The sequence below is a fragment of the Giraffa tippelskirchi genome, chromosome 5 (genome assembly GCF_054371585.1).
Source record: "Giraffa tippelskirchi isolate mGirTip1 chromosome 5, T2T-mGirTip1v1.2.pri, whole genome shotgun sequence".
Taxonomy (NCBI): Eukaryota; Metazoa; Chordata; class Mammalia; order Artiodactyla; family Giraffidae; genus Giraffa; species Giraffa tippelskirchi.
In genome coordinates this window covers 73976762-73999837 of record NC_137279.1, presented here as the reverse complement: position 1 = coordinate 73999837, position 23076 = coordinate 73976762, and the positions used below count along the sequence as shown (strand labels likewise).

The 23076-nt window shown below is 49.8% G+C and overlaps 1 protein-coding gene across 3 annotated transcripts in view; it reads left to right on the top strand.

Annotated features, from left to right (window-relative positions):
• Window positions 1-21249, top strand: part of RASSF5 (Ras association domain family member 5) — a 73136-nt gene extending 51887 nt beyond the window's left edge. For 2 of the 3 annotated variants that reach the window (XM_081493274.1, XM_081493276.1), the window contains 4 exons: window positions 14771-14881; window positions 15952-16249; window positions 17080-17195; window positions 18745-21249. In XM_081493274.1, the coding sequence (XP_081349400.1) occupies window positions 14771-14881; window positions 15952-16249; window positions 17080-17195; window positions 18745-18897 (678 nt within the window). In that variant the 3' untranslated portion in view covers window positions 18898-21249. The remainder of the gene's footprint in view (window positions 1-14770; window positions 14882-15951; window positions 16250-17079; window positions 17196-18744) is intronic. The other variant, XM_081493275.1, reaches the window with a different exon arrangement.
• Window positions 21250-23076: the final 1827 nt, after the last annotated feature.

Below are 23076 nucleotides of genomic sequence, written 5' to 3'. Positions count from 1 at the left end.
GAGACTCATTTAATCCTCACATTAACTGCAGTTGCCCCATGAACAGTGCAGGTTTGAACTGCATGGGTCCACTTGTCTTCAGATGCTTTTCAGTAGTACGTACTATGGTACTACGTGGTCTGTGGTTAGCTGAATCCACAGATGCAGGGTACTGAGGGCCTACCATGTGCCATATGCCATTAACCCCAGCATTGATTAAGGGTCAGTTGTACATATGGTTTTCATTTAGCTGTGAGGAAACTGAGGCACTGAAGGGGGTCAGGGGTCCAATAGTAGCAAGGGGCAGACCCAGAACTTGGGCCTGAGTGATCTAAAGCCAGGGCTCCTAGCCCCTAAACTGTCCTGCCTCTCCTGTAGCTCTTTCCAGAATTACCCAAATAACTGAAGCCCCAGCAGTGAGGCGGGAAGATGCCCACAGATGTAACCCCATGTCAACAGCATTCGTCTGGGAGATGCTTTACCAGGCTATTTAGGAGAGAGGAAACCAGATGTCCCTGCCCCTGAGGCTGTAGGGTACAGCAAGAGAACGCACACGTGGAAACACTCTGAGCCACTCAATAGCCAACCAAGACGTTTCAGTGTCAGGTAATCTTGGAGCACCGTGTGGGCGGGTTAGCAGGGCAGGCAGCACAGGGTGAGACGCTGTGTGGGGGCGGGTGGTGAGGCTCTAGCTCCCAGCACCAGCCCAGCACGCAAAACTGAAGGCATGGATGGGGCTTCCAGCTAGAGGGGAGCCCAGAAGGGCCCACTCCAGCAGCAGGGCCGGCGCTGGTATCCAGCCACCCTTCCCCTCCTGGCAGGCATGGCCATGCGGGGGCAGGGAGCTAAGTGTTGGCTCCCACGTGCCACTCGCCACCCTGGAATTCTCTGAATCATCTATGGCGCTGGATGCCCTGCCCGGCACATGTTGGGAGAAGGGGTGCCTTCTGTCCTGGTGCCCGTGTCCTGGGAAGGGGCCTGTGATTAGAACACATGAGCTAGGGAACTTCCCTCGTGGTCCAGTGGTTATGATTTCACCTTCCAGTGCAGGGGGGGAGGGTTTGATCCTTGATCAGGAAGCTAAGATCCCACATGCCTCGTGGCCAAAACACCAAAACATAAAACAAGCAATATCAACAAATTCAATAAAGACTTTAAAAATGGTCCTTGTTCAAAAAAAAAATTCTTAAAAAAGAACACATGAGCTGGACTCCTAGAGCCACCCATCTCTCATGGCCCAGGGACTCTGCAGGGCTCTCAGAGCACACGGAGTCCTAGAAGCGGAGAAACCCTGTGTTCAAAGCCTTCGTGTGCAGAGACATCACTAGGTGAGAGCAAGGAAAGGATCCTGTGATGGGGATGGGGAACTTTGATGGCCAGCCAATCCCCAGCTCCCAGCTTGGTGACTTCAAGAGAACCCCACAACTCTGTGTCCTGCAGAAACTGTGTTGCCCCGAATCTTCCTTTTCCTGTCGCAGCCACCTCTCTGGGTGTGTATGAGCTAGCAAAGCCAGGTTGCTTCTTGCCGGAGGCCAGCCATGACAGGCTTAGGGTAGAGCATCTGAAGCAGATGGGAAGTGCCCGCTACTGGAGTCACCCCATGACTCAGGTTTCCACAGTGTGGGTAATGGGACCGTTCATCTCAAGGCCCGTTTCAGATCCCTGAGCCCAGGCTTCTGGGTTGTGCCCGAGCTCCCCTCTGGAGGGTCAGCTAAGAAGCTGTGTGACCCTCTCCTGGCTGCAGCGACTCCTCTGAGCGGAGGGGGCTATCCAGATCACCCCGAAGCTTCAGCCATTTCTCAGCGCACCTGACAGGAGAGTGGCTGGGCCTAAGAAAAGAGACTGGTCCCAGAAGTCCTGGGAGGAGGCCCCACTTGCTTAGAAGTAGGATTGAGTCCTCATTTTCCTGGGATAGAGGAAGTAAAAGACACTCCTAACTTTAAAGAACCAGATGAATCCAGCTGGTTATATGGCCTCCTGGTTCCCCTGCCTTTGGAATCTTCTTTTTAAATTGTTTGCTACAATTTTGTTAATTGGTGATATTGCATATCACCAATATCAGTGATATTGGTCTGTAGTTTTCTTTTTTGTGGCATCTTTGACTGGTTTTGGTATTAGGGTAATGGTGGCCTCATAGAATGAGTTTGGTGGTTTACCTTCCTCTGCAATTTTCTGGAAGAGCTTGAGTAGGATAGGTGTTAGCTCTTCTCTAAATTTTTGGTAGAATTCACCTGTGAAGCCATCTGGTCCTGGGCTTTTGTTTGTTGGAAGATTTTTTATTACAGTTTCGATTTCCATGCTTGTGATGGGTCTGTTAAGATTTTCTATTTCTTCCTGGTTCAGTTTTGGAAGGTTACACTTTTCTAAGAATTCATCCATTTCTTCCAAGTTGTCCGTTTTATTGGCATATAGTTGCTGATAGTAGTCTCTTATAATCCTTTGTATTTCTGTGTTGTCTGTTGTGATTTCTCCATTTTCATTTCTAATTTTATTGGTTTGATTCTTCTTCCTTTTTTTTTTGATGAGTCTGGCTAATGGCTTGTCTATTTTATTTGTCTTCTCAAAGAACCAGCTTTTAGTTTTGTTGATTTTTGCTATAGTCGCCTTTGTTTCTTTTTCATTTATTTCTGCCCTGATTTTTATGATTTCTTATCTTCTACTAACCCTGGGGTTCTTCATTTCTTCTTTTTCTAGTTGCTTTAGGTGTAAAGTTAGGTTATTTATTTGATTTTTCTCTTGTTTCTTGGGGTAAGCCTGTACTGCTATGAACCTTCCCCTTAGCACTGCTTTTACTGAATCCCATAGGTTTTGGATTGTCGTGTTTTTATTTTCATTCATTTCTATGCATATTTTGATTTCTTTTTTGATTTATTCTGTGATTTGTTGGTTATTCAGAAGCGTGTTGTTTAGCCTCCATATGTTTGTATTTTTAACAGTTTTTTTTTTCCTGTAGTTGACATCTAATCTTACTGCATTGTGATCAGAAAAGATGCTTGAAATGATTTCAATTTTTTTTAATTTACCAAGGCTAGAAATATGGCCCAGGATGTGACCTGTCCTGGAGAATGTTCTGTGTGCACTTAAGAAAAAGGTGAAATTCATTGTTTTGGGGTGGAATGTCCTATAGATATCAATTATGTTTAACTGGTCCATTGTATCATTTAAAGTTTGTGTTTCCTTGCTAATTTTCTGTTTAGTTGATCTATCCATAGGTGTGAGTGGGGTATTAAAGCCTCCCACTATTATTGTGTTACTTTTAATTTCCCCTTTCATACTTGTTAGCATTTGCCTTACATATTGTGAATCTTTTTTTTTATTGTAATAATAATATATATATATAAAACATATATATGTTACCATTTTAACCATTTCTAAGTGTGTATTTCTGTGGCATTAAGCACCTTCACATGATTGTACCACCACTGTCACCATGCTCTCTGGAACTTTCACATCTTCTGAACTCTGTACCCATTAGACCATAACTCCTATTTGCTCCCTCCCCACAGTGCCTGGCAACCACTCTTCTACTTTCTGTCTCTTTGATTACTCTAGGAACCTCATATAAGTGGAATCATAAGGTGTTTGTCTTTTTGACTGGCTTCTTTCACTTAGCATGATGTTGTCAAGGTCCATCCGTGTTGTAGTATGTGTCAGAATTTCCTTCCTTTTTATGGATGAGTAATATTCCACTGTTTATCCAGCTGTCCATCAATGGGTTGCTTCCACATCTTGGCTATTGAGAGCCGTGCTACTATGAACATGAGTGTGCAAATCTCTGTTCAGGTCCTGCTTTCACTTCTTTGGGTTTATATTCAGAAGTAGAATTGCTGGATAATATGGTAATTTCATGTTTAATCTTTTGAGGACTACCATACCATTTTCCCTAGCAGCTACACCATTTTCCATTCCCACCAGCAGTGTACACAGGTTATTATTTTTCTGTGTTTTTGATAATAGACACCCTAATAGGTGTGAGATTGTATCTCATTGTGGTTTTGATTTGCATTTCCCTAATGACTGGTGATGTCAAATATCTTTTCATCTGCCTGTTGGTCATTTGTATATCTCCTTTTGAGAAGTATCTATTCAAGTCCTTTGTCCATTTTTAATGGGGCTGTTGTTTTTCTGTTGTGAATTATAGGGGCTCTTTATATATTCTGGATCTTGATTCCCTTATCAGACATATGATTTGCAATGGAATCCTCTTTAAATTGACTCTAAAAGAGCCAAGTCCAGTCTTTGAAGGGACTGAATTCTAGGCCGAGGTATGCGGACCCACTCACACACCCTGCCCACCATTTTCCCTGATTCACTCCGCAGTGCTCTAGTCCTGGGTTCTCTGGGAATACAGAGATGGAAATGGTACGAATCCTGGCGTTGGGGTGCTCATGGTCTGCTGGTGGAGAAAGGCTTAGGCATGACTCATGCTACTATGTAGAAGATGAAGCCAGTGCTGGAATAATTGGGCATAAGCTGCTGTTATTGAAGAATCCACTAATTCTAGATAGAAGAGAAGGATTAAGGAAAGTATCCCCAAGAGATATGTCAGTTCCAGGGGGAGCAAATTCTCTCTCAGATGAAGAGAAAAACCTCTCATCCTGAATGATCAAACTAAGATGTTAGGGAGACCGAGAGGAGACAGGGACCTAGAAGGAAATTCAGTGAGGTAGAATAACTGAAAAATAGACTTTCTCATGTCCTAGAAGCTCTTGAGGGCACAAGAGAATGACCCAAGGGAAAATTCCCATGGCCACTGAAGCCGAGTGGGTGTCACCCTATTCTGCCTGGACTCACACTTTAGACCCCTGAGCTACAAAGAGGGGCCTGCTTCATGAAGGCCCAGGAGAGGGGAGAACAGAAATGGAAGGAGTTTGCATCATCTACCCTCAGATATAGAGTGCAGGCATCTCCTCTGATTTCTAGTTATTGTCCCAAGAGTAAATAGATAGTGCCATGGAGCAGGAATCCTCTAGGCCCCTTAGACAATTCTGGAATCTTTCATTTCCCTAGGTTTGTTTTTGGGGTTTTGTGTGTATGTGGACGTGTGTGTCTTATTGCTTCTTGGTGTTTTATTCATTAAGCAAATATTTAATGGCCCCTCCTGTGTGCCAGGTGCCGTTCTAGGAATTGTGTCTGTGAACAAAGTTGTCTCTGCCCTTACGAAGCTTCCATTCTGTGTCCAAGCTGCAGGGATGTGTGCTGATCTTGAGAGGAAGCCAGTACACCTGTGTCCAGGCCAGGCTGGGGGTGGGGCAGGGGAAGGGCCTGTCAGGAACACCTCCAGGGTGGAGTACAAGGATGCAGCTTTACAGAGGACAGAAGAACAAGCAGCATCCTGGGGCCCACAGGAGACAGAGAAAGAGAGGGAGGGAGGCCCTCTAGAGCTGAGAGGGTGCCCCAGGGGCTGGGGTTTGCCCAGGACTTTCCTGATTTTGCACTGAAAGTCCCACATCCTGAGAAAACTCAGTTCCAAGCAAACTGGGACAGCTGGTCACCCTGCCTGGGACTCGAGCTGAAGGCACCCCCTGCTTATCCAGGGGCCTGGAATATTTGAGGAGCTCACAAAAATACTTTAATTCTTTTTAAAATCAGAAGGAAAAAAATGAACTTTTAAGTTGAAGAAAGTACTTTTTGTGACATTAATATATTTGTCCTTATAGCAACCATAACATATAATTTCCAATATCTTTTTCTGGAGAAAAGCCTGAAAAGGAAAGTAGACACCCAAGAGTGATAAAGTGGGCCAGACTGAAAGGCCTGTTGGGGATCCAGGGTCAGGGGAAGAGGACTCCACGTGGGTTCAGTCCCCGCAACCAAACTTCCCTTTGCCCTCCAGATGTATGACTATTGAGCCTGCTGGTGCATTCCATGGCTGCGTGCTGGGTGCCATCCATTGAGTGCTTACTGTGTACTTATATTGTGCTAAGCCCTTCCAGATGTGCAATCTCAGTCTATCTCTGCATAAAATGTATAAAGAAGACCTGCTTGTCTGCATTTCTCAGGCAAAGCAACCTGAGTCTCAGTGAGATTGACTTGCCCACGTTCACAGACGACCAAGGGTATGGCTGGCAGAGGCCGACAACATGGCTCAGTGGGTAGCAACATACCTCCCTCATTTTGAGGACTAAATGAGATTATGTCCGTGAACCGTGAACCCCGAGAATGCCTCACTAAGATGATGAGGCAACTGCAGGCCTGAATTGAAACGCCTCAGCTCCCAGGCACAGGGCTCTCCCAGCCTCCTGCATGGGGCTCCTGCTACCTCAGATGGCCTGCTCCTGTCTGTAGACTGAGAGGGCCGTGTGAAAACATGAGGGTCGCCGTGATAGCTCCAGGACACACTGGCAGCCCAGAGTCCATGAGTAGGACACCCATACCCTCGGAGCTGGGCTGGGCTGGGCTGCCTGGATTGCACCCAGGCTGGTCCCAGCTTGCGCCATGCTTCCTCTGGTGTCCACAGGATGCGCATCTCTGTCTTCCCTCCTCCAATAACCCATGGGCTCCAAGGATGGGAACCACAACCCATCAGTTTCATGTCCCAAGGTGCCTTTCACAGTCCCCAACCCATGAGCAATTCAATCAGTCACTGTTGACTGACTGTCTACATTGACCATCTGCTCCATATTTTGTCTTTGGTGAGTTCAGTCTCTTTCTAGTTTCCTTCTCTCTGTTTTGTTTTTTTTTTAAATTGCTTCTCCTCTATATCCCCCCAAAGCAACTCAAATTCCACATGGTTCTGCTTGTTCTGCTTGTTAGGCTTCCTAGTGGCTCAGAGGGTAGAGTCTGCCTGCAATGCAGGAGACCCAGGTTCAATCCCTGGGTTGGGAAGATCCCCTGGAGAAGGAAATGGCAACCCACTCCAGTATTCTTGCCTGGAGAATCCCATGGAGAGCAGAGCCTGGTGGGCTACAGTCATGGGGTCGCAAAGAGTAGTAGACTACTGAGCGACTTCACTTTTACTTTCTGCTTGTTCAGATGGCTCCATGTCCCTGCTGGCTCAGATGGTAAAGAATCTGCCTGCAATGTGAGAGACCCGGGTTTGATCCCTGGGTCAGGAACATCCCCTGGAGAAGGAACTGGCAACCCACTCCAGTATTCTTGCCTAGAGAATCCTATGGACAAAGGAGCCTGGCGGGCTATAGTCCATGGGGTCACAAAGAGTCAAACATGACTGAGCAACTGACACATGCTTCCTTCTCACCTTCCCCTTTTGGGACTAATCTGTCAGGGACCATAGTTTAGGAGTTTCTGGTTCTTTTACTTCGGAACACTGGACAGCTCCATAGAGGAACTTGTGAGAATCAACCCACTCTATGGGTGGGGCTGGGAACCCAGCTCATCAGGACACGGGAGGGGTCCCTGTGGTGAAGCCCCACCAGGCTTCTTCTTTCCCGTTTGATTTAGGCTATCACAAAGGGGCCAGTGAGCCTTGAATGTGATCTGGGCATCGAGCAGGGTGTTCTGAACCCAGCCTGGCTGGCAGGTGCCTGCCCTGTTCCTTCAGAGGTTCCTTCTTAGGACGAGCTGAGTGGAGACCCCAGGGTTGGTGTCAGGCCGGCTGTGGGCAGCAGACTGGAGCAGAAGACGTCTATAGGTGGTCATTCCCCTGCAGCGGCTGCCGGAGGCTCTCTTCCCAGACGGAGGCTGGAGATGGTTTCCACCCAAGAGGCAAAAGAATTGCTGCTGACAGATTTGCTAAGAGCTAAGAAAGAGGAAATGTGGCAAAGGCTCATGGTGACCAGCTTCCGGGAGAGTTTTTGTTTTGCTTTCTTGAACTGTGTGACTTCAGAAGGTGTGGACCTACTCAAACTTGGGCAGCATAGGGTCTGGCAGACACATAGAGAAGCCAGTGGCAAGTAAGGAGCAAAGTCAAGTCATGGAGAAACGTTAGGCAGGTTCTGAGTGTGGCTGTAGACCCGTCATCACTGCTGCGGCTCAGACCATCCAACCCCAGCACTCCCCTCCAGAGGCCCCCAGCCCACACCCAGTTCTCTGAAGCAGAAGAGGAAGCAGTGATGAAAGAAACCACCCTATCCTACCTTCTGTGTAAAATCTTAGAGTTGCAGAGGGGCCTTAGAGCTTCTCTGGTCTGGCTTCATGATCTCTCAGATGAGGAAACTGAGGCCCTGGGAGGGGAAGTGACTCACCAGAGGTCACAGGTCATTTAATGGTCTTGTGTTCATCCTCAGCAAGAAACTGCCAAGAGCTAACAGCTTCCCACCAAAGCCTGCAACCCCACACAGCCCGCACCTTCTCGCGGTGCAGGTCAGTGTGAGGTGCTCCTGGACCTGATTGGTATCCATGCCGGGCTGAGTATCACCTTAGCTAGTCCACTCTTTCCCTGCCACTCAATCAACAGGTATTTATTTATCTGTCAGGTCCTTGGAGGTCAGCCTAGTTCTCCACTGAGCCCCTGCAGGGGATGCAAAAAAAGAATAATTGTCAGATATCACATCTGATTCCCTCCAGGGAGCGTCTAACTGGACAGTTGGGATTAACACATGTGGAACAATAATTGAACAATAAAAGGCAGCATATAATTAGATGCTAAAGTAGCCATACAGGCTGTGAAGGCACCTCCACAGGTTCTTGCAGTGGTGGAGGTAACGTTAGCAGGCAGCTGCAGAGGTCCATGGCATGTGGGGATTTGCAGGTTTGCTGTGACAGGAATCTGAGGCTGTGAGGTTGTGGGGCTGGGGGCTGGGAGTGTCTCTGAGCCAGTGGTGAGTGCACCTGTACCTTTCCTCAGCCAACTTGCTACCTCCTCTTGAGGGAAGGGTGGAGAGAGAGAACGCTGATAAAGTGAAAAGATTTTTTCTACTTGTGGACAATGTCCACAAGTGAGAGTGAAGTTACCAACGGCCCATCCACTGGTGCTGGGAGGAAATAAATACACTGGAAACACCTGCTTCTTGATACAACCATGCTATCAGGAGAAAGATGGGGACCAGTACAAACCTGTATGTGCCTTTCTCCATTGGGGAATTAAGGTGTCAGGGATCTAAGAGATGAGGAGAGCAGAGAATGAGGAGATTGCAGCGAGCCTGAGAAACGTCCTCCACAGAGAACGTGGAACTAGGGAGGATGGGGGTTGTGTGTTCTAGGCAGAGAGACCACACAGACAACAGAGAAGAACAGAGGTGGCAGACTACTGTCCATGGGCCAGAATCCGCAAATAAAGCTTTACTGAAACTACACTCATTCTGTGATCACTGTCTGCTACCATGGCAGAGGTGAGTAGTAGTGGAGACTAGATATATTGCAGAGCCTGAAATATTTGCTGCATGGCCCTTTACAGAAAATTTGCTAAGCACTAGTGTGGAGAAAGGAATGAACAAACCCTATGGCACATAGGCCAGTCCAAAGGGAGTGCTCCAGGAAAGTGAGAAATGAGATTGGCTCACGGAGGTGGGACTTTGTATGCCTGGAGTAATAGAGCGCTTGTCTTTGGACAAGTTCGATCATTTCCAGGATACCCCCTATTTCATTTGGCTTTACCTTTACTTCAGTCCTATGAGGCAATAAATGATTTACACAGATGAGGAAGCTAAGGCTTAAAGACACGATCCAACTCTCTCAAGATCGCTTTGTTAGCAGTGGGAGTCAGAATCTGAACACAGGCTTGTGCTCATCCTGTAGGTGTTGCCTGAGCCTCTAACCTGTGCCAAGCTGGAACTCAGCTCTGGGATTCCACGGTGGAGAAGACGGGTGCCTCTCTCACAGAACTTAGTCCAGATTGCAATACAAGACTCACTGCACTGTAATTCCTAGCAGAAAGTGAGACTGTTTTCTCCCCACATAGGAATGGGCCCATTGAAGGTTCTTGAGCAAACATTTATTATCTGCTTTGTGCCCAGAGCCACCTGATGTAGAGAAGAGACCTAAGTATGGTGTAAGTCATTAGGGAGCTTCAGTCTAGTTGGGAACAAAAACCAAGCTGGGTAGTCTATGCGGAGGTTGATATAAGTAGATGGGTATTCAAGTGCAGGACAGTATAGTGTTAGCTTTGAATGTAGGTTAGCTTTAAACTTCCTGGGGCTCTGTTTCCTCATCTGTGAAATGAGTATAATAATAGTACTTTCCTCATAAACTTGTGGTGGGAGTGAAATGAGCTAACAGTACAGACTAAGTGAGAAGAACAGTACCTGCACAGAGCTAGGCAGTAAATAACAGCAAAGCATTATTGTTATCATTCAGGGCTGAGGTGATCAGGGAGGCCTTGACAGCTGAGGGACTTCAGACAGACGGGAGTAAGATGGTGAAAGCAGTGTGCAAGAAGAGGCTGACAAGTTTAAAAACAGGGAAAGTGAAATTTCTGGCAAAAAAAAAAAATGTGGTTTGTATGATTTAGGTCCAGAAAAAAAAGAGGGCCTGAATGTATCTGATGGCTCCAGTAGGTTCTCCTCAGCCCACTCCTCACTCTGGGGGTGCCCCTTGTTGCTGGGGCTTTGTGGGGTTCCCTGTGCTCAGCAGGGGAGACTAAAGGCCACTGGCTTCACTCAGAGTCCTCTCAGCTCAGTGGGTCACTTCCCAGTGACCCAAATTAAGTCTTTATATCATTGATCGAAATGCAAGATTAGCCGGTGTTTGGGTTTTTTTCTTAAAGTAAAATTCAGCTTGGCATAAATCTGCTCTGAGATGGGCCCCAGACCACCAGAGGATGGTCCTCTCTTTTTTTGGTGTAATGGGTACTTAAATTGGAAAGTTTGAGGATCACTGTTTCAGGACGTTTCTCCACTCTGAGGCCTAGCATTAAGCCTCTTCACCTGGCTGTACCCCAATAACCCTGAGAGTTAAGAGAGGACACCACCCTTTCCATGGCTTAGGACCTAGGAACACAAATCTGCTTTCACCAGTGCCCTGGATGTGCTGGATGCATTAGGAAGAGCTCAACCATCTGCCACCCATGCCAGGAGCTTAATCAGAGCATCCATGCCAGAGACACCGAGATGTGTCAGCCTCCTAGGAGAGACACCTCACAGGACAATGCCTGTATCTTTAAAACTATAACAGGGTCAATTTCCCATTCTGTCTCCATCTTGGGCCACCCCTGGAAACAACACTGTCTGGTTTCTAGCTTCGTATCCATAGATGGAGGCAAATCTTTCACTTTGAGGATTCACTTTGAGGACCTGAGAATTCAGCAGGTGAATAGAAAGTGGGGTCTTTGACTTACCCTCTGAAGACTGCAGACACTGGATATTGCCTTCTCGGTAAACCTTGGGGGCATTGGGTATCTGTGGGTGCCAAAGCGTTAACCCTGCAGCTGGATGGGGACCCTGGAGGTCTGAAATTGCATGGGAGTTCTTCTCCAACACTGCTGCACGTTAGCGTCGCCTGGGAGACTTTTAAAATCCATCTGCCCAGGCTGCACCTCAGACCACTTAAATCAGAACCTCCAGGAGGGAGCCCAGGTGTTGTGTTTGTGAGGCTCCCCCAGAGGCGTCCGCGTGCAGCCAAGTTTAAGAAGCACTGGTCTAGATTTTCTACCATCTCTGGAATGGGAACGGGGAGTGGACGGTCCTGGCGGTGGCTGGCTGGCTGATTGACTGGCGTGCTTTGGGAGCCAATTCATTAGGTCCTCAGGTTAGATCTTGTCTGCCAGCTCTGGTGTGGGCAGCAGCCTGGGGTGCTGCCCTCTGAGGGTGGAAGATTCAGCGTGCCAGCCAGACAGGGCTCCTGGCACTCCCGGACGGGGTGGGAAGCGGGATGGCTGTGTTCTGCGTCAGTCCTGCAGAGAGTGCCCACAGCCGCTTGCGTCACTTCCCGAGGTTTGTGGTGGGAAGCGGGGGATAGATGGGTTATCTGCTGAAGGGAAAGAGAACAGGAAGGAAAATCTTTAGGTTAAGGCCGCTCTGACTCTTACTGTTCAAAAACAGGCTGGAATACTGGCCTTTGAAAGCCATGATGCAGCTGCCCTTTCTAACAGGGAAATGGCTGTAGCGCATTTGGAAACCAAGAGAGATCTTCCAGGAGCTTCTGCAGTTTTCTCTCCATCACTTAACTCTTTTCTATAGAGGAGCCTGAGAAGGCTGTTAACCCCTAAGGAGCAAGAGCCTGCATGTTTCATAGATGAACAGAATGGAGCATGTGTAATAATAACTGGACGCTGGTCTTTCTGACTGGAAGCTTCCAGAGGGCAGCACGCACACCCAGTCCCATAGAGAGGTGCCCAGCGGGTTAGGGGCTGGGGTGAGGCCTCCAGGAACTAAGCAGGGAGGGATGAGGAATGAGATGCTTCACTGTGAGGGTTCCTGGGGAACAAGTCAACAGCGAATGAAGATGGATGTACAGCTCACACCACCTGCTGCTCCCCTCCAGCAGAAGGGAGTCCCCCGGGGACTACTCCTCCTGGGTGGTCCTCGATGGACTCAGGGTCCTGTCCCAGGGATCTGAGTGGCTACATAGGAGACAGGTGAGCCCTTTCCTGGAATCCTGGTGCCTCCCGCCGGGAGACGGGAGTCCCTCCTTGACATCTTTACAGGTGACATGGTGGCCTCCCAGGTCTTGAGGCTTCTGGGGACCCACAAATCAGACACACCTTAGATGAACATCTCACAGGTCAGTAATGTATCAGTCTTGGTGAGGAGGCTGCTCATCCCGGCCTCGGAGCATGGAATTTCAGTGATCACCGTGAGGGTGGCAGACGTGGGCTCTCCTGTGTTGACCACATGCTGATTGGAGACGATCACCATCAGGCAGACTTGATGGACTGGGTAACAGCCCCCACGCAGATACTTACTAGCAGTAGGACCACACACGTGTTTCTTAACCTGTCTGAGCTTCTGTCTGTAACCTGTAAAATAGGAACAGCATATTTAGTGTGTAAGAGACGGTGTGTGGATGTACAGTGCTCTTCTGATCAGCATCCTCAGAGAAGAGTACAGAGAGGAGCAGTCAGGCCCCCAGAATATGCTGTGATGGAAAAAGGACGTCAGCACATCTCCGTGCTGAGGCCCGCGTGTGGGAGGCACGCCAGCTCCCCTCAGCAGCCCGAGCTTGACGTCTTACCGGCCCTGTGGGATTGGAAAGTGCGAGGAGGAAGTGAAGGCGTCCTGCCGAGTGTGACTTGTCTCCCACAGGCTGGCGACACCGGGCAGCTCTGCCCCAGGAATCCAGTGTGTTCAGCTGGGTGATGCTGTGATGGCAGCGTGGCTGTGAAATTCCCCAGCCAAACCAGACAGATGCCCCCAGGTTGGGGTGCTGCGTGATGGCAGCCTGTAGAAAATGATCGCCCTCTGGGCCTCAGTTTCCTCATTTGCCAAAGGAGAATCCCGACCCACTCTGGGGTCCACTGGACTTCTGAGACAGGCAAATTCTAGGCCAATTTTGACCAACCTGTTTATTCCCGCAAACTGGCTCCTACACGCTCAGCCGCACAGGAACAGCATGAAGACAAAGCCAGGAGGGTGGGTGGCAGTGGACTTGAGAGAAACTCAGGGAACTGACAGACGGATAGAGCTGCTTAGACCCCAGAATTCTCCCCTGGACTGTCTGCGCAGTGTGAAGGACACTGACCTTCACGTCCTCAGCTTCATTCTTCCTGGAGGGGGTCTGGGGCGGGGGGTGTGGTCAGAAGAATCCATTGTGGTGTTGTGGAAAGAACGCAGCAGAACAGACGAGTCCCTTGTGGCTCTGCAGACTGTAGGGCTGGAGGCAGGTCCCTAAACTCTTGGTCTCGGTTGTCTCACCCATGAAATGTGAGTGATAAACTGGATCTCGCAGTTTGGTTCTGAGGATTAACTGAGACAATGCATACCGAGCACTTGGCACGGAGGAGGCTCCCAGTGAACACAGGCCAACCCTGTGCCCCAGCGGAGAAGAGTTATCCCCTCGGTTATCAGAGAAGGCTGCAGCCCCCTGCTCCCACCAGTCGCGCATTCATTTGATAAATACGTATATGTGTGTGTGTGTGTATGTATGTGTGTATGTATGTGTGTATATGTGTGTGTATGTATGTGTGTATATGTATGTATGTGTGTATGTATTTGTGTGTTTATGTGTGTGTGTGTGTGTTAGTTGCTCAGTCATGTCTGACTCTTTGAGACCCCATGGTCTGTAGCCCACCAGTCTCCTCTGTCCATGGGATTTCCCAGGCAAGAATACTAGAGTGGGTTGCCATTTCTTTCTCCAGGGGATCTTCCCAACTCAAGGATCAAACCCAGGTCTCCTGCACTACAGGCTGTCTGAGCCACCAGGGAAGCCCATATATATACTTATTGTGTGCAAAGCCCTGGGACCTGGGGCCTGAACTGATGTCCTTGTGCCCTTGGCCCCCTCAGTCTGCTGTCATTCCCTTCAGCATACGCTGGGACCATGTGTGCATTCCTCTCTCCAGCTGTATTGTTACTTGCTTAAGGAGACTACTACGGCTTGCATTTCTTTGCATCTCCCATAGCATCTGAATGCATCTTTCTGTAGCAGCCCTCAATGAGCAAAACAGCGTTGCTGATTCGGCAGATCCCTACCGCCAGTGCCTGTGTGCCGGGCCCTTTCACGTCGGTCTTGCAGTAAGCCTGAAGGGTGGGGTATTGTCCCCATTTCACAGGCGAGGAGATTGGCACTTAGAAAGGTTTCAGCCACTTCCTCAGGGTAGCCGGCCAGGCAGTTATCACAGCTGGCATTTGACCTTCTATTGTTCTCAGCCTGAGTCCATCCCATTCACTCCGTGAGGCTGGTGCTTACTCACTCTTGGTTGGAGAGAGCTTTGGGAGGAAGCGGTCACTCCCTTTCTCATCCTGAAAAGCATGTGCGATGCGCATGTCCACATTCACGTCTGTGTCTGTTCCAGAACGACTGTAAGCCCCCTGAGGAGCCTCAGCGCCCGCCCACTCTGCAGGAGATCAAGCAGAAGATTGAGAGCTACAACGCCCGGGAGAAGAACTGCCTGGGCATGAAGCTGGTGAGCATCTGCCCCCGCTCCTCGCCCCTCCCCCCCACTCTCGCTCACAGCCCCTTCCACTTTGGCTCCCCTCTTCCCCCTCGGAATCCTGGGGCTCCCCTGTCCGGGAGGGCGCTCCCCTTTCTTTGGGGCTCTGGAGGCCTCCAAGCTTATGTGAGGCCAAGAGCCTGGGCTGTCCATGCTCTGGGGAAACAGACTGGGCTATGGAATGAGACCCAGATCCAGTCTCTGGCTCTTTCTAAGTCGTAGCTTTGGGAAACCTTAACCTCTCTGAGCTTCAGTATAAAGTAGAGACATTAGTGCCCATGTGTCAAAGCACGTGTAGGCGTTAAATGATGCACAAGTGACTAGGGGCCCAGGAAGCCCTAGGCAAGGGGAGCTGGCAGCCCCTCTCCCCTTCTTGGTCCGTAAGTCATGTGCCTGGGCAGCCTGCCTGACTGTGCAGAGCTCAGAGAGAAGAGGGCACAGCTTCATGCTAGTTCAGAACGGCCATCTTCAGAGGAGACACTGGAGGAGCCCTGCCCCCTGCTGGTGTTTGGTGGCAACTGGCTCTTTGGGGAGTCAGCCAGATGGACGCCAGAAAAATCCAGTCGTAGAGGGACTGGAGTTTAAATCTCGAGGTTTTTCGAGAGAGATATAGGAGGAAATTCAGTGCCCTGGTTCTCCGAGGATCTTATCACAGAGCCTTCCTGCTCCTCCTTGGTTTGGAGGGGACGACAGAGAGGCCATTCCAGACCCTGCCTCTTGGCCTGGGGACACAGCAGAGGCAATCGCCCTGTCTACCTGGTGGCAGGGGATTTGAGGCAAGCAGCGTGAGCTCCTAGGAAGGGGAAGCCGCAGCAGTAGCTAGGTACTGCGGGCCTTCTCCTGCCTCTGCCCTGCCAGCATCCCTAGGTCAGCAGAGGCAGGAGAGAACTCAGGGAGGCAGATGGTGCAGGTGTGGCTGGGATGGCACTGCATCAGGAAGGGCCTCTGCAGCCCAGCGGGTCTGGAGCCCCGGCCCTGAGTGGCAGGTGGGAGATGTGGCGAGACAGGCCCGCCCTGACCGCACCCAACCTGCACCCTGGCAGAGCGAGGACGGCACCTACACGGGCTTCGTCAAGGTGCACCTGAAGCTGCAGCGGCCTGTGACGGTCCCCGCCGGGATCCGGCCCCAGTCCATCTACGACGCCATCAAGGACGTGGACCCGGCGGCCACCACGGACAAGCGCACGTCCTTCTACCTGCCGCTCGACGCTGTCAAGCAGCTGCACATCAGCAGCACCACCACGGTCAGCGAGGTCATCCAGGGGCTGCTCAAGAAGTTCATGGTCGTGGACAATCCCCAGAAGTTTGCGCTTTTTAAGCAGATACACAAGGATGGGCAAGGTATGAGAGAGCGAGCTCTACCAGAGCTCTCCACCCAGAAACTACCCTTCCTGACTCTGGTTGGGCGAGCCCAGTCACACTTGAATGGGAGGGGTGGGCTTCTCGTGGCGCCGAAGCCCAACCTCCCGTGTGGCATCAGGTCTGCGGGAGGACCTCACGGGGTGCTGCCCACCCACTGGGCCCCTCCCTTCACACATGGCTGCAGGAAACATATCCCTGGGCGTTCACTTCCTAATCTGTGGAATGGGACCACTCCCTCGAACCTTTGGGGGGATGACGTGAGTGGAAACACGCTTCACACCCTAGCAGACACTGACAGTACCGGTTGTTACCCTTTATTCCTACCAGACTCATTTCGTTAGGTTGAAAGGATGGCTAGAAACACCCCTGCATCCCAATCGGTCCCGGCCATCCTGAGCCCCTGCCCTTCTACTCTAAGGCGAGCCCAGCCCCTTCTCTTGGTTTGCAGTGCTCTTCTTTTTTTTTTTTGGTTTTTTGAGTTTATTTGTCTTACTGTCATTTTGAAGCTAAATCAATTAAGAATTTTTCCTTCCTCTAGGAAGGAAAATAGTTCTCTATTTGTAGACTGAGTAGTTTGTTTTTTTTTTAATTGGAGTCTAATTACTTTACAATACTGTAGTGGTTTTTGCCATACATTGACATGACTCAGCCATAGGTGTACATGTGTTCCCCATCCTGAACCCCCCTCCCACCTCCCTCCCCATCCCATCCCTCAGGGTCATCCCAGTGCTCTGGCCCTGAGCGCCCTGTCTCATGCATCGAACCTGGACTGGTGATCTGTTTCACATATGGTAATATGCATGTTGCAGTGCTCTCCCAGAAACTCTCAGTCGCTGACTGCCCCCTCTACCTGCGCTTACTCGCCGGGCCTGACACGGACATCCTCAGCTTCGTGCTAAAGGAGAATGAGACTGGAGAGGTGGAGGTAGGTCCGGGCGCCTGCGCCTGTTGCAAAGACCCAGCCCACGGGGCGCCGGGTGGGCGCGGTCCTCACCCCCCAGCGTGGCTGGAGACGGCCCCGCAGCTGCTGAGCTGGGCGAGTGTGGCCCAAAGTCAGCGCTGAAGTCAGGATTGAAAGTGCTCTGGGGAAGCAGGTCAGGGCCTGTGTCTGGCAAGACCTGTGGAAAGACAGGATTCCATGTGCCTATTTCCGAACACTCAGGGTGGAGGGGTGCTGAGAACCTCCCTGTGTTCCACCCAGCGTTTCGCTCCTGAGGATGTCCGGAGGCCCAGCAAGCTCCAACTCTGGGCTTCCCTGGGCACGGGTATTGCTGAGTTAGTTGTCTCTCCCTAGTTCTTGAAAACAGACCTCGCTACCCCAAGCGAAGCACCCAGCCTGCAGTATGATGTGGGGTGAGACCAAGCTGGTGCTCCCCACGTCCTGGGGTACCTGGGATGGCGGCGGGTGCATCTCGTAGAGTTTGTCACACCACCTTCAGTGCAGGCTTGGGGTTTGCAGAAGCAGTCTTGGGGGTCTCTGTGGAAATTTGGGGGATCTAGGCCTACCTTTTTCCCGCCTCCACCAGGAAGCTCTGCTTTCCCTCCATTTGATAGACTGAGAGGTTTTATTGGGACAAAGTATTCCACAGAAACTGTTTGAACCTTGCTGGCCCCATGGGAACCTCACAGGCCTGGGGTTTCAAGGCCTGGGTTCTTTTGCAGCTAGAAGCTCTGTGACCGTGGTTCCCTCCGTGGACTTCAGTTTTCTCACTTCTCCAATGTGGGGATTAAACCAGATAAACCTTGATGTTCCTTTGTGCTCAAAGAGCTTAGGAGTCAAAGTCCCTGACCCCACAGGGGCCTCAGTTCCTGGGTCAGCCAGGAGAAGCTGGACTTGCCTTCTGTCCTGAGAGGCCAGGTCCCACCGGCCAGGCCCAGGCCTGTCAGGCCCTACAGAGCTGTGCAAGCGACTCATCTCATTATCTGCACTGCCAGCCTCGGGAGGCAGACACCCTAATTCCACGGCAGATGAGAAAACAGCTGAGAAGGGTGGAGTTCTGTGCTCAGGGTCACACGGCGGAGCCAGGCTGACACCCAGTCTCCTGAGTCCAAGCCCAGCTCTCCTCCAGATGTCACTCTGGGGGCTGCATGCTGGGGACCTGTTGCTGGTCAGCCCCAAAGCAGACAGCTCCAGGGAGTCACTAGGGTCTCAGGCAGCTCCAGCATCACGGTTAGGATCTCAGCTGCTACTGAGAAATTTAAGATTATTGATTCTCCAATAAATATGGCTTAAGCCAATAAAATACTCATAAGCCAATCAAAATAGGATTTATGGACTACTAATTCTTGGCCACGAGATGCCAGGATTTGAAATTCTGTTGCTGATATGGCATGGAGACCTCAAGTTTTATTCATCACACCTGCCTATTCTATAGCAAGCGGTGTGAAGGGGGAGCTAGCAGGACCCCTCTGTCATGTGATGTCTAACCTGTCTCCTGTTCTCTCTCTCCCCCAATCTCCCTCTCGCCTCCCAGTGGGATGCCTTCTCCATCCCTGAGCTCCAGAACTTCTTAACGATCCTGGAGAAAGAGGAGCAGGACAAAGTCCAACAAGTGCAGAAGAAGTACAACAAGTTTAGGCAGAAACTGGAGGAGGCCTTAAGAAAATCCCAGGGCAAACCTGCCTAGCCAGTCCAGCCTCCCCTTCTCCTGAAAGCCCGCGGATTTAATTTTTATTATTAATTATTATTTTGCAACAGACACTTTCTCAGGACACCTCTGGCGGGTGCATCTGTGCCCGCCCATCAGTTCCAGATGCGTCACAATGCCTCTGGCAGCCGCGTGTGCATGCAGGCGCGGAACCTGCCTGTAACCATCTGTGCCCTCTGCACACCACCCCAGAGCAGTGCACGCTCATGTGAAAGATCGGCCGCCTCGTCTCGCCATCTGCAAGCCTTCCGCAGACCAAATAGCTGCCTCTCCCTACACCAGCTGGCAAAGGAAAGAAAAGGGTTTTAGAGATATGTGTTCTTTCTCTGGACTTTAGTCTTCTTCAATTTTTCTTATTTGCCATCCACAGTTCCTTTATTTATGAGTCCAGAACTATAGCATATTCCTTTAGCAGGTCTGAGCTAAGCCCCTGAAATAGGACAATGCTCATAGAAGAATTGTCCCAGGACTTCCCTTGTGATCCAGTGGCTAAGACTCTGAGCTCCCAAAGCACGGGGCCCAGGTTTGATCCCCGGTAGGGGAACTAGATCCCACATGCCTCAACTAAAATATCCTGCGTGCTACAACGAAGACCCTGTGCAGTCAAATAAATATTAAAGAAAGAGAATGTTCCCCCACTGTCCTCAGGCACCCATTGCTCACGCTTAAGGGATGGTCATAAAGCTTCTAACCTCAGAGGCTCGGGTCAGAAGCACCAAAGCTGAGGCTGCCTGAGAGATTTCCAGAGAAGCTGCAGCTGCCCTGGCCCTGACGGCCCGAGTCTGTACACGTGTAAACCCAAAGGCATTTATATCTGTGTGCGTGTGGTCTTCAGCCACACCTTCCTCAACTCTTTAAGTTACAATTTTGAATTTAATGTTGCCATCATCCTCATCGATTCCACTAAGGGGAAACCAGCCATTTAACCATTTTTAAAGTCTCCTGCTGAGTGCAGAATTCATACGGTCGAAGCCAAAACGTGTTGCAGGTAAACGTGTCCAAGCTGTCTTCAGGCCTCCCCAGCTCGCAGCCACGGCGCCTGGCTGCCTCAGTTCCCCTTCGGCCTCCAGCACCGCCTCTCTCCTCCCTCTGGACTCTGGGATCTCCAGGTGTTGCTGGAGGAGCTGCCTTGATTACGGAGGGGGAACCCTCCATCTCAGCCAACTTGGGAATCCTTCGTGGTCTGCAGCATTGTCAGCTGTGGGGCTGGCCTCCTGCTGACCTCAGTGCCTTTTTGTGTTCGGAGAGAGTCAGGAACCTGGGCCTTTGCTTGAGGCTCTGCTGCTGGCTTGCTCCTGCCAGGAAGTGGACCACGGCAGTGTGGGAGACAAGGACAGGGGAGCCTGCCCTCCAAGCATGGGATGAGGGTCACAGAGCTCCTATCCATCTAAGGTCCTGAGCTCTGACTTCCTAGAAGTGAGGTCAAACCCCTGGACAGGGCAGATCAGATTCCTGACTCTACATTTGTACTGGCTCCTTCCTTAGGTTCAAACTTAAAACCAGCCAAACAATTCAAGCCAGGAGCCAGGACTGCAGAGACACTCCAGAGCAGAGGGAGAAGGACTATGAACTTTCAAAACGGGGCCGGTTTTCCAATCCAGCCTCTAAGAGACCCATTTCTTCGCTATTCTCTGCCTTCCCCAGTCCTTCTTGGGTCGGTTCAAGCCCAAGCTTCTTTGTGTAGCCTCACAAGTTCCCTCCCTGAGTCCACCTCGCCCCTGATCCTAGAAGGAATGCAGAACCTTCATCGTGCAAACTTCTTGGTCTTCAGAGCTGCAAACACAGGACGAGCTAAGCAGCTCAAAAAGATGTTTTCCATCATAAAAACCCTAGTTATCTGCCATCTCCTGCTCAGCCTTATCACTTCCCTCCCTTAAAACCCCCTCTCCCTGCTGTGGACGGGGCGGGCGCATGTCCCGCTGCATGTCTGTAACATGAACAGAAGGCACGCTGCCGCCACTGCTGGGAATGCTGCTGAGCCCCCCTCGGATGGGGTGGCAGTTTTATTTTTGAGAAGAAAAAGAAGTCATGTACATATATACATAAAGGCATATAGCTATATATATAAAGAGATGGGGTGTTTATGAAATAAGAAAACTGGGAAAATTCAGACTTTATCAAAAGCACAGTTAGACCAAGGGACCCAGGCTGGGGTCCGAGCCTCCGAAATAGCAGTGAGTAGGGAGTATCCCTTCTCTCCCAGGGTGGGCATGACTGCTGGAGTGCCTTCTACCGTTGTGTTGTCCAGTGTGTTCTGAGGCTGTTTTCTTTTGAAATGTCTTTCTTATATGGGTTTTAAAAAAAAGTAATAAAAGCTTGTTGCAAAAATGATTCAGATGGGAGGTGTGTTCCTTGAACCTACCCCTCTCGGGGAAATCTGGGAAATCTCGTGGAAATGGTGGACCTGAGAGAGGGGTAGGGACAGAGGAACACACACACTTCAAGGCCAAGTCAGATTTTCTTTTGCCAGTGAACAGAGGGATGAAGGCTTCTGTTCAAACCGTCTAGAGAACACCTTCCAGAGGCACGGGCTGGAGGCGCTGCCACAGTGACGGGTTATTCTCCGTCCCCACAAAGCAGGAAAGCAGAGGGACTCACTATAGAAAGAGCACTTTGAAGAGGGGGGGTGGGGGTGGGGTTTCTGGATCGAAGGATGATTAAACACCAGAACAGGCTACTGAGTTAAGCAATGATTCTTCTATTTCTGGAATTATTTTAAAATCAGATAGGAAGAAGTCTTTGAACGTTTGCGATCATCTCACCCGGAGGAAAGGGCTAGATGACTAAGACAGTCATTTCACCTTAGCTCTGATGTCCATCAAAGGAATATCTCAGTAATCGTGGTGATAACCATATAAAAGTTATTAAAAAGGAATTCTCGCCTCCCTTCCAGTATTGATCACAATGCGATCAACAAGGGCCCTCAGAGTTCATCCGATCCACCCTGACCTCCCCCTAGGAGAGCACCCCTGTCCAAGAGACATTCTTAAAAGTGTCCAGGAATGGGGTACAGCTGTAACGTTTGCTCACTCCAAGAGGTATATCTTTCAATAATTTTCCCCAAACCCAGAAGTGAACCAGTTTCTGCGTTTCACTGAAACTCATTTGGTTACAATGTGGGATTAAGTTCAAAGCTGCAGGTTTGACCTTGGTGTAGATTATTTGGCTTAACACATAGAAAAAGGAATCCATTGCACAGCCTAACACACCCTTGCCTCCTCCCATGTACCTATGGTATTCGTGAGGAGAAAAGGGAAGATGAATCAGTGCAAAATGTGTCACCATTACTGGAAAAACCATCTGAAGCACGTCTTGACAGCACTGTGTCATGGCAGAATTCTGGGTCAAACCACAGTGAAGACTGATGTCCACTGCAGACCTAGCCTCACCATTTACCGGCTTGTGTCTTTAGTAGGGGTGAACAAGGCAAGACACAATTCTGAGCCTCCAATCCCTCCAAGGTTGTGCTAAACAAATTATGTCTGTGAAACAACTTTATAAAGCACTGTTTTCTTGGGAGAAGGAAACGGCAACCCACTCCAGTACTCTTGCCTGGAGAATCCTATGGGCAGAGAAGCCTGGCAGGCTTCAGTCCGTGGGGTTGCAAGAGTCGGGCAGGACTGAGCGACTAAACCACCACGTGTTTTCTATGTGTTGTTTGAATTCATATGAGGGCCGTATTTCACGACTACTCTAACTCCCTCAGATTCAACTCTGTCCAAGGCTTCTGTTGTAACAGAATCTTGTTTGGGGTCAACTTCTAGAAACCTCTTTCTCAGTTTCATATGCTTATGTTAACAGAGCAGATCAGTACAATGACATAGTTTATTTACAGTGAGTCAGCAGTGAAAAGGCCAATTATTCACAGCCTCATGACAAAAGGCAAGGGACCTCACAGACATTTTCATATTCATCCCTTTCTTCTTATTCAAGCCCTAGGTGGGGAATTTGTGAATATTATGGGTATTTTCGAGTCTTTATCTTGGTTTAAAAAAAAAAGAGATGAGCAAGAAAAAAAAAGTAAACTGAAGTTTACTTTTATTTAAGTAATTTAAGTATTTTAAGTAATTTTTTTTTTTTTTGATGGTAAAAAGCAAATAACTCTGCAGTTATTTGGCTCAGCCCTCCTCCTTCCTATTGCACAAGAGGCCCCTGGTA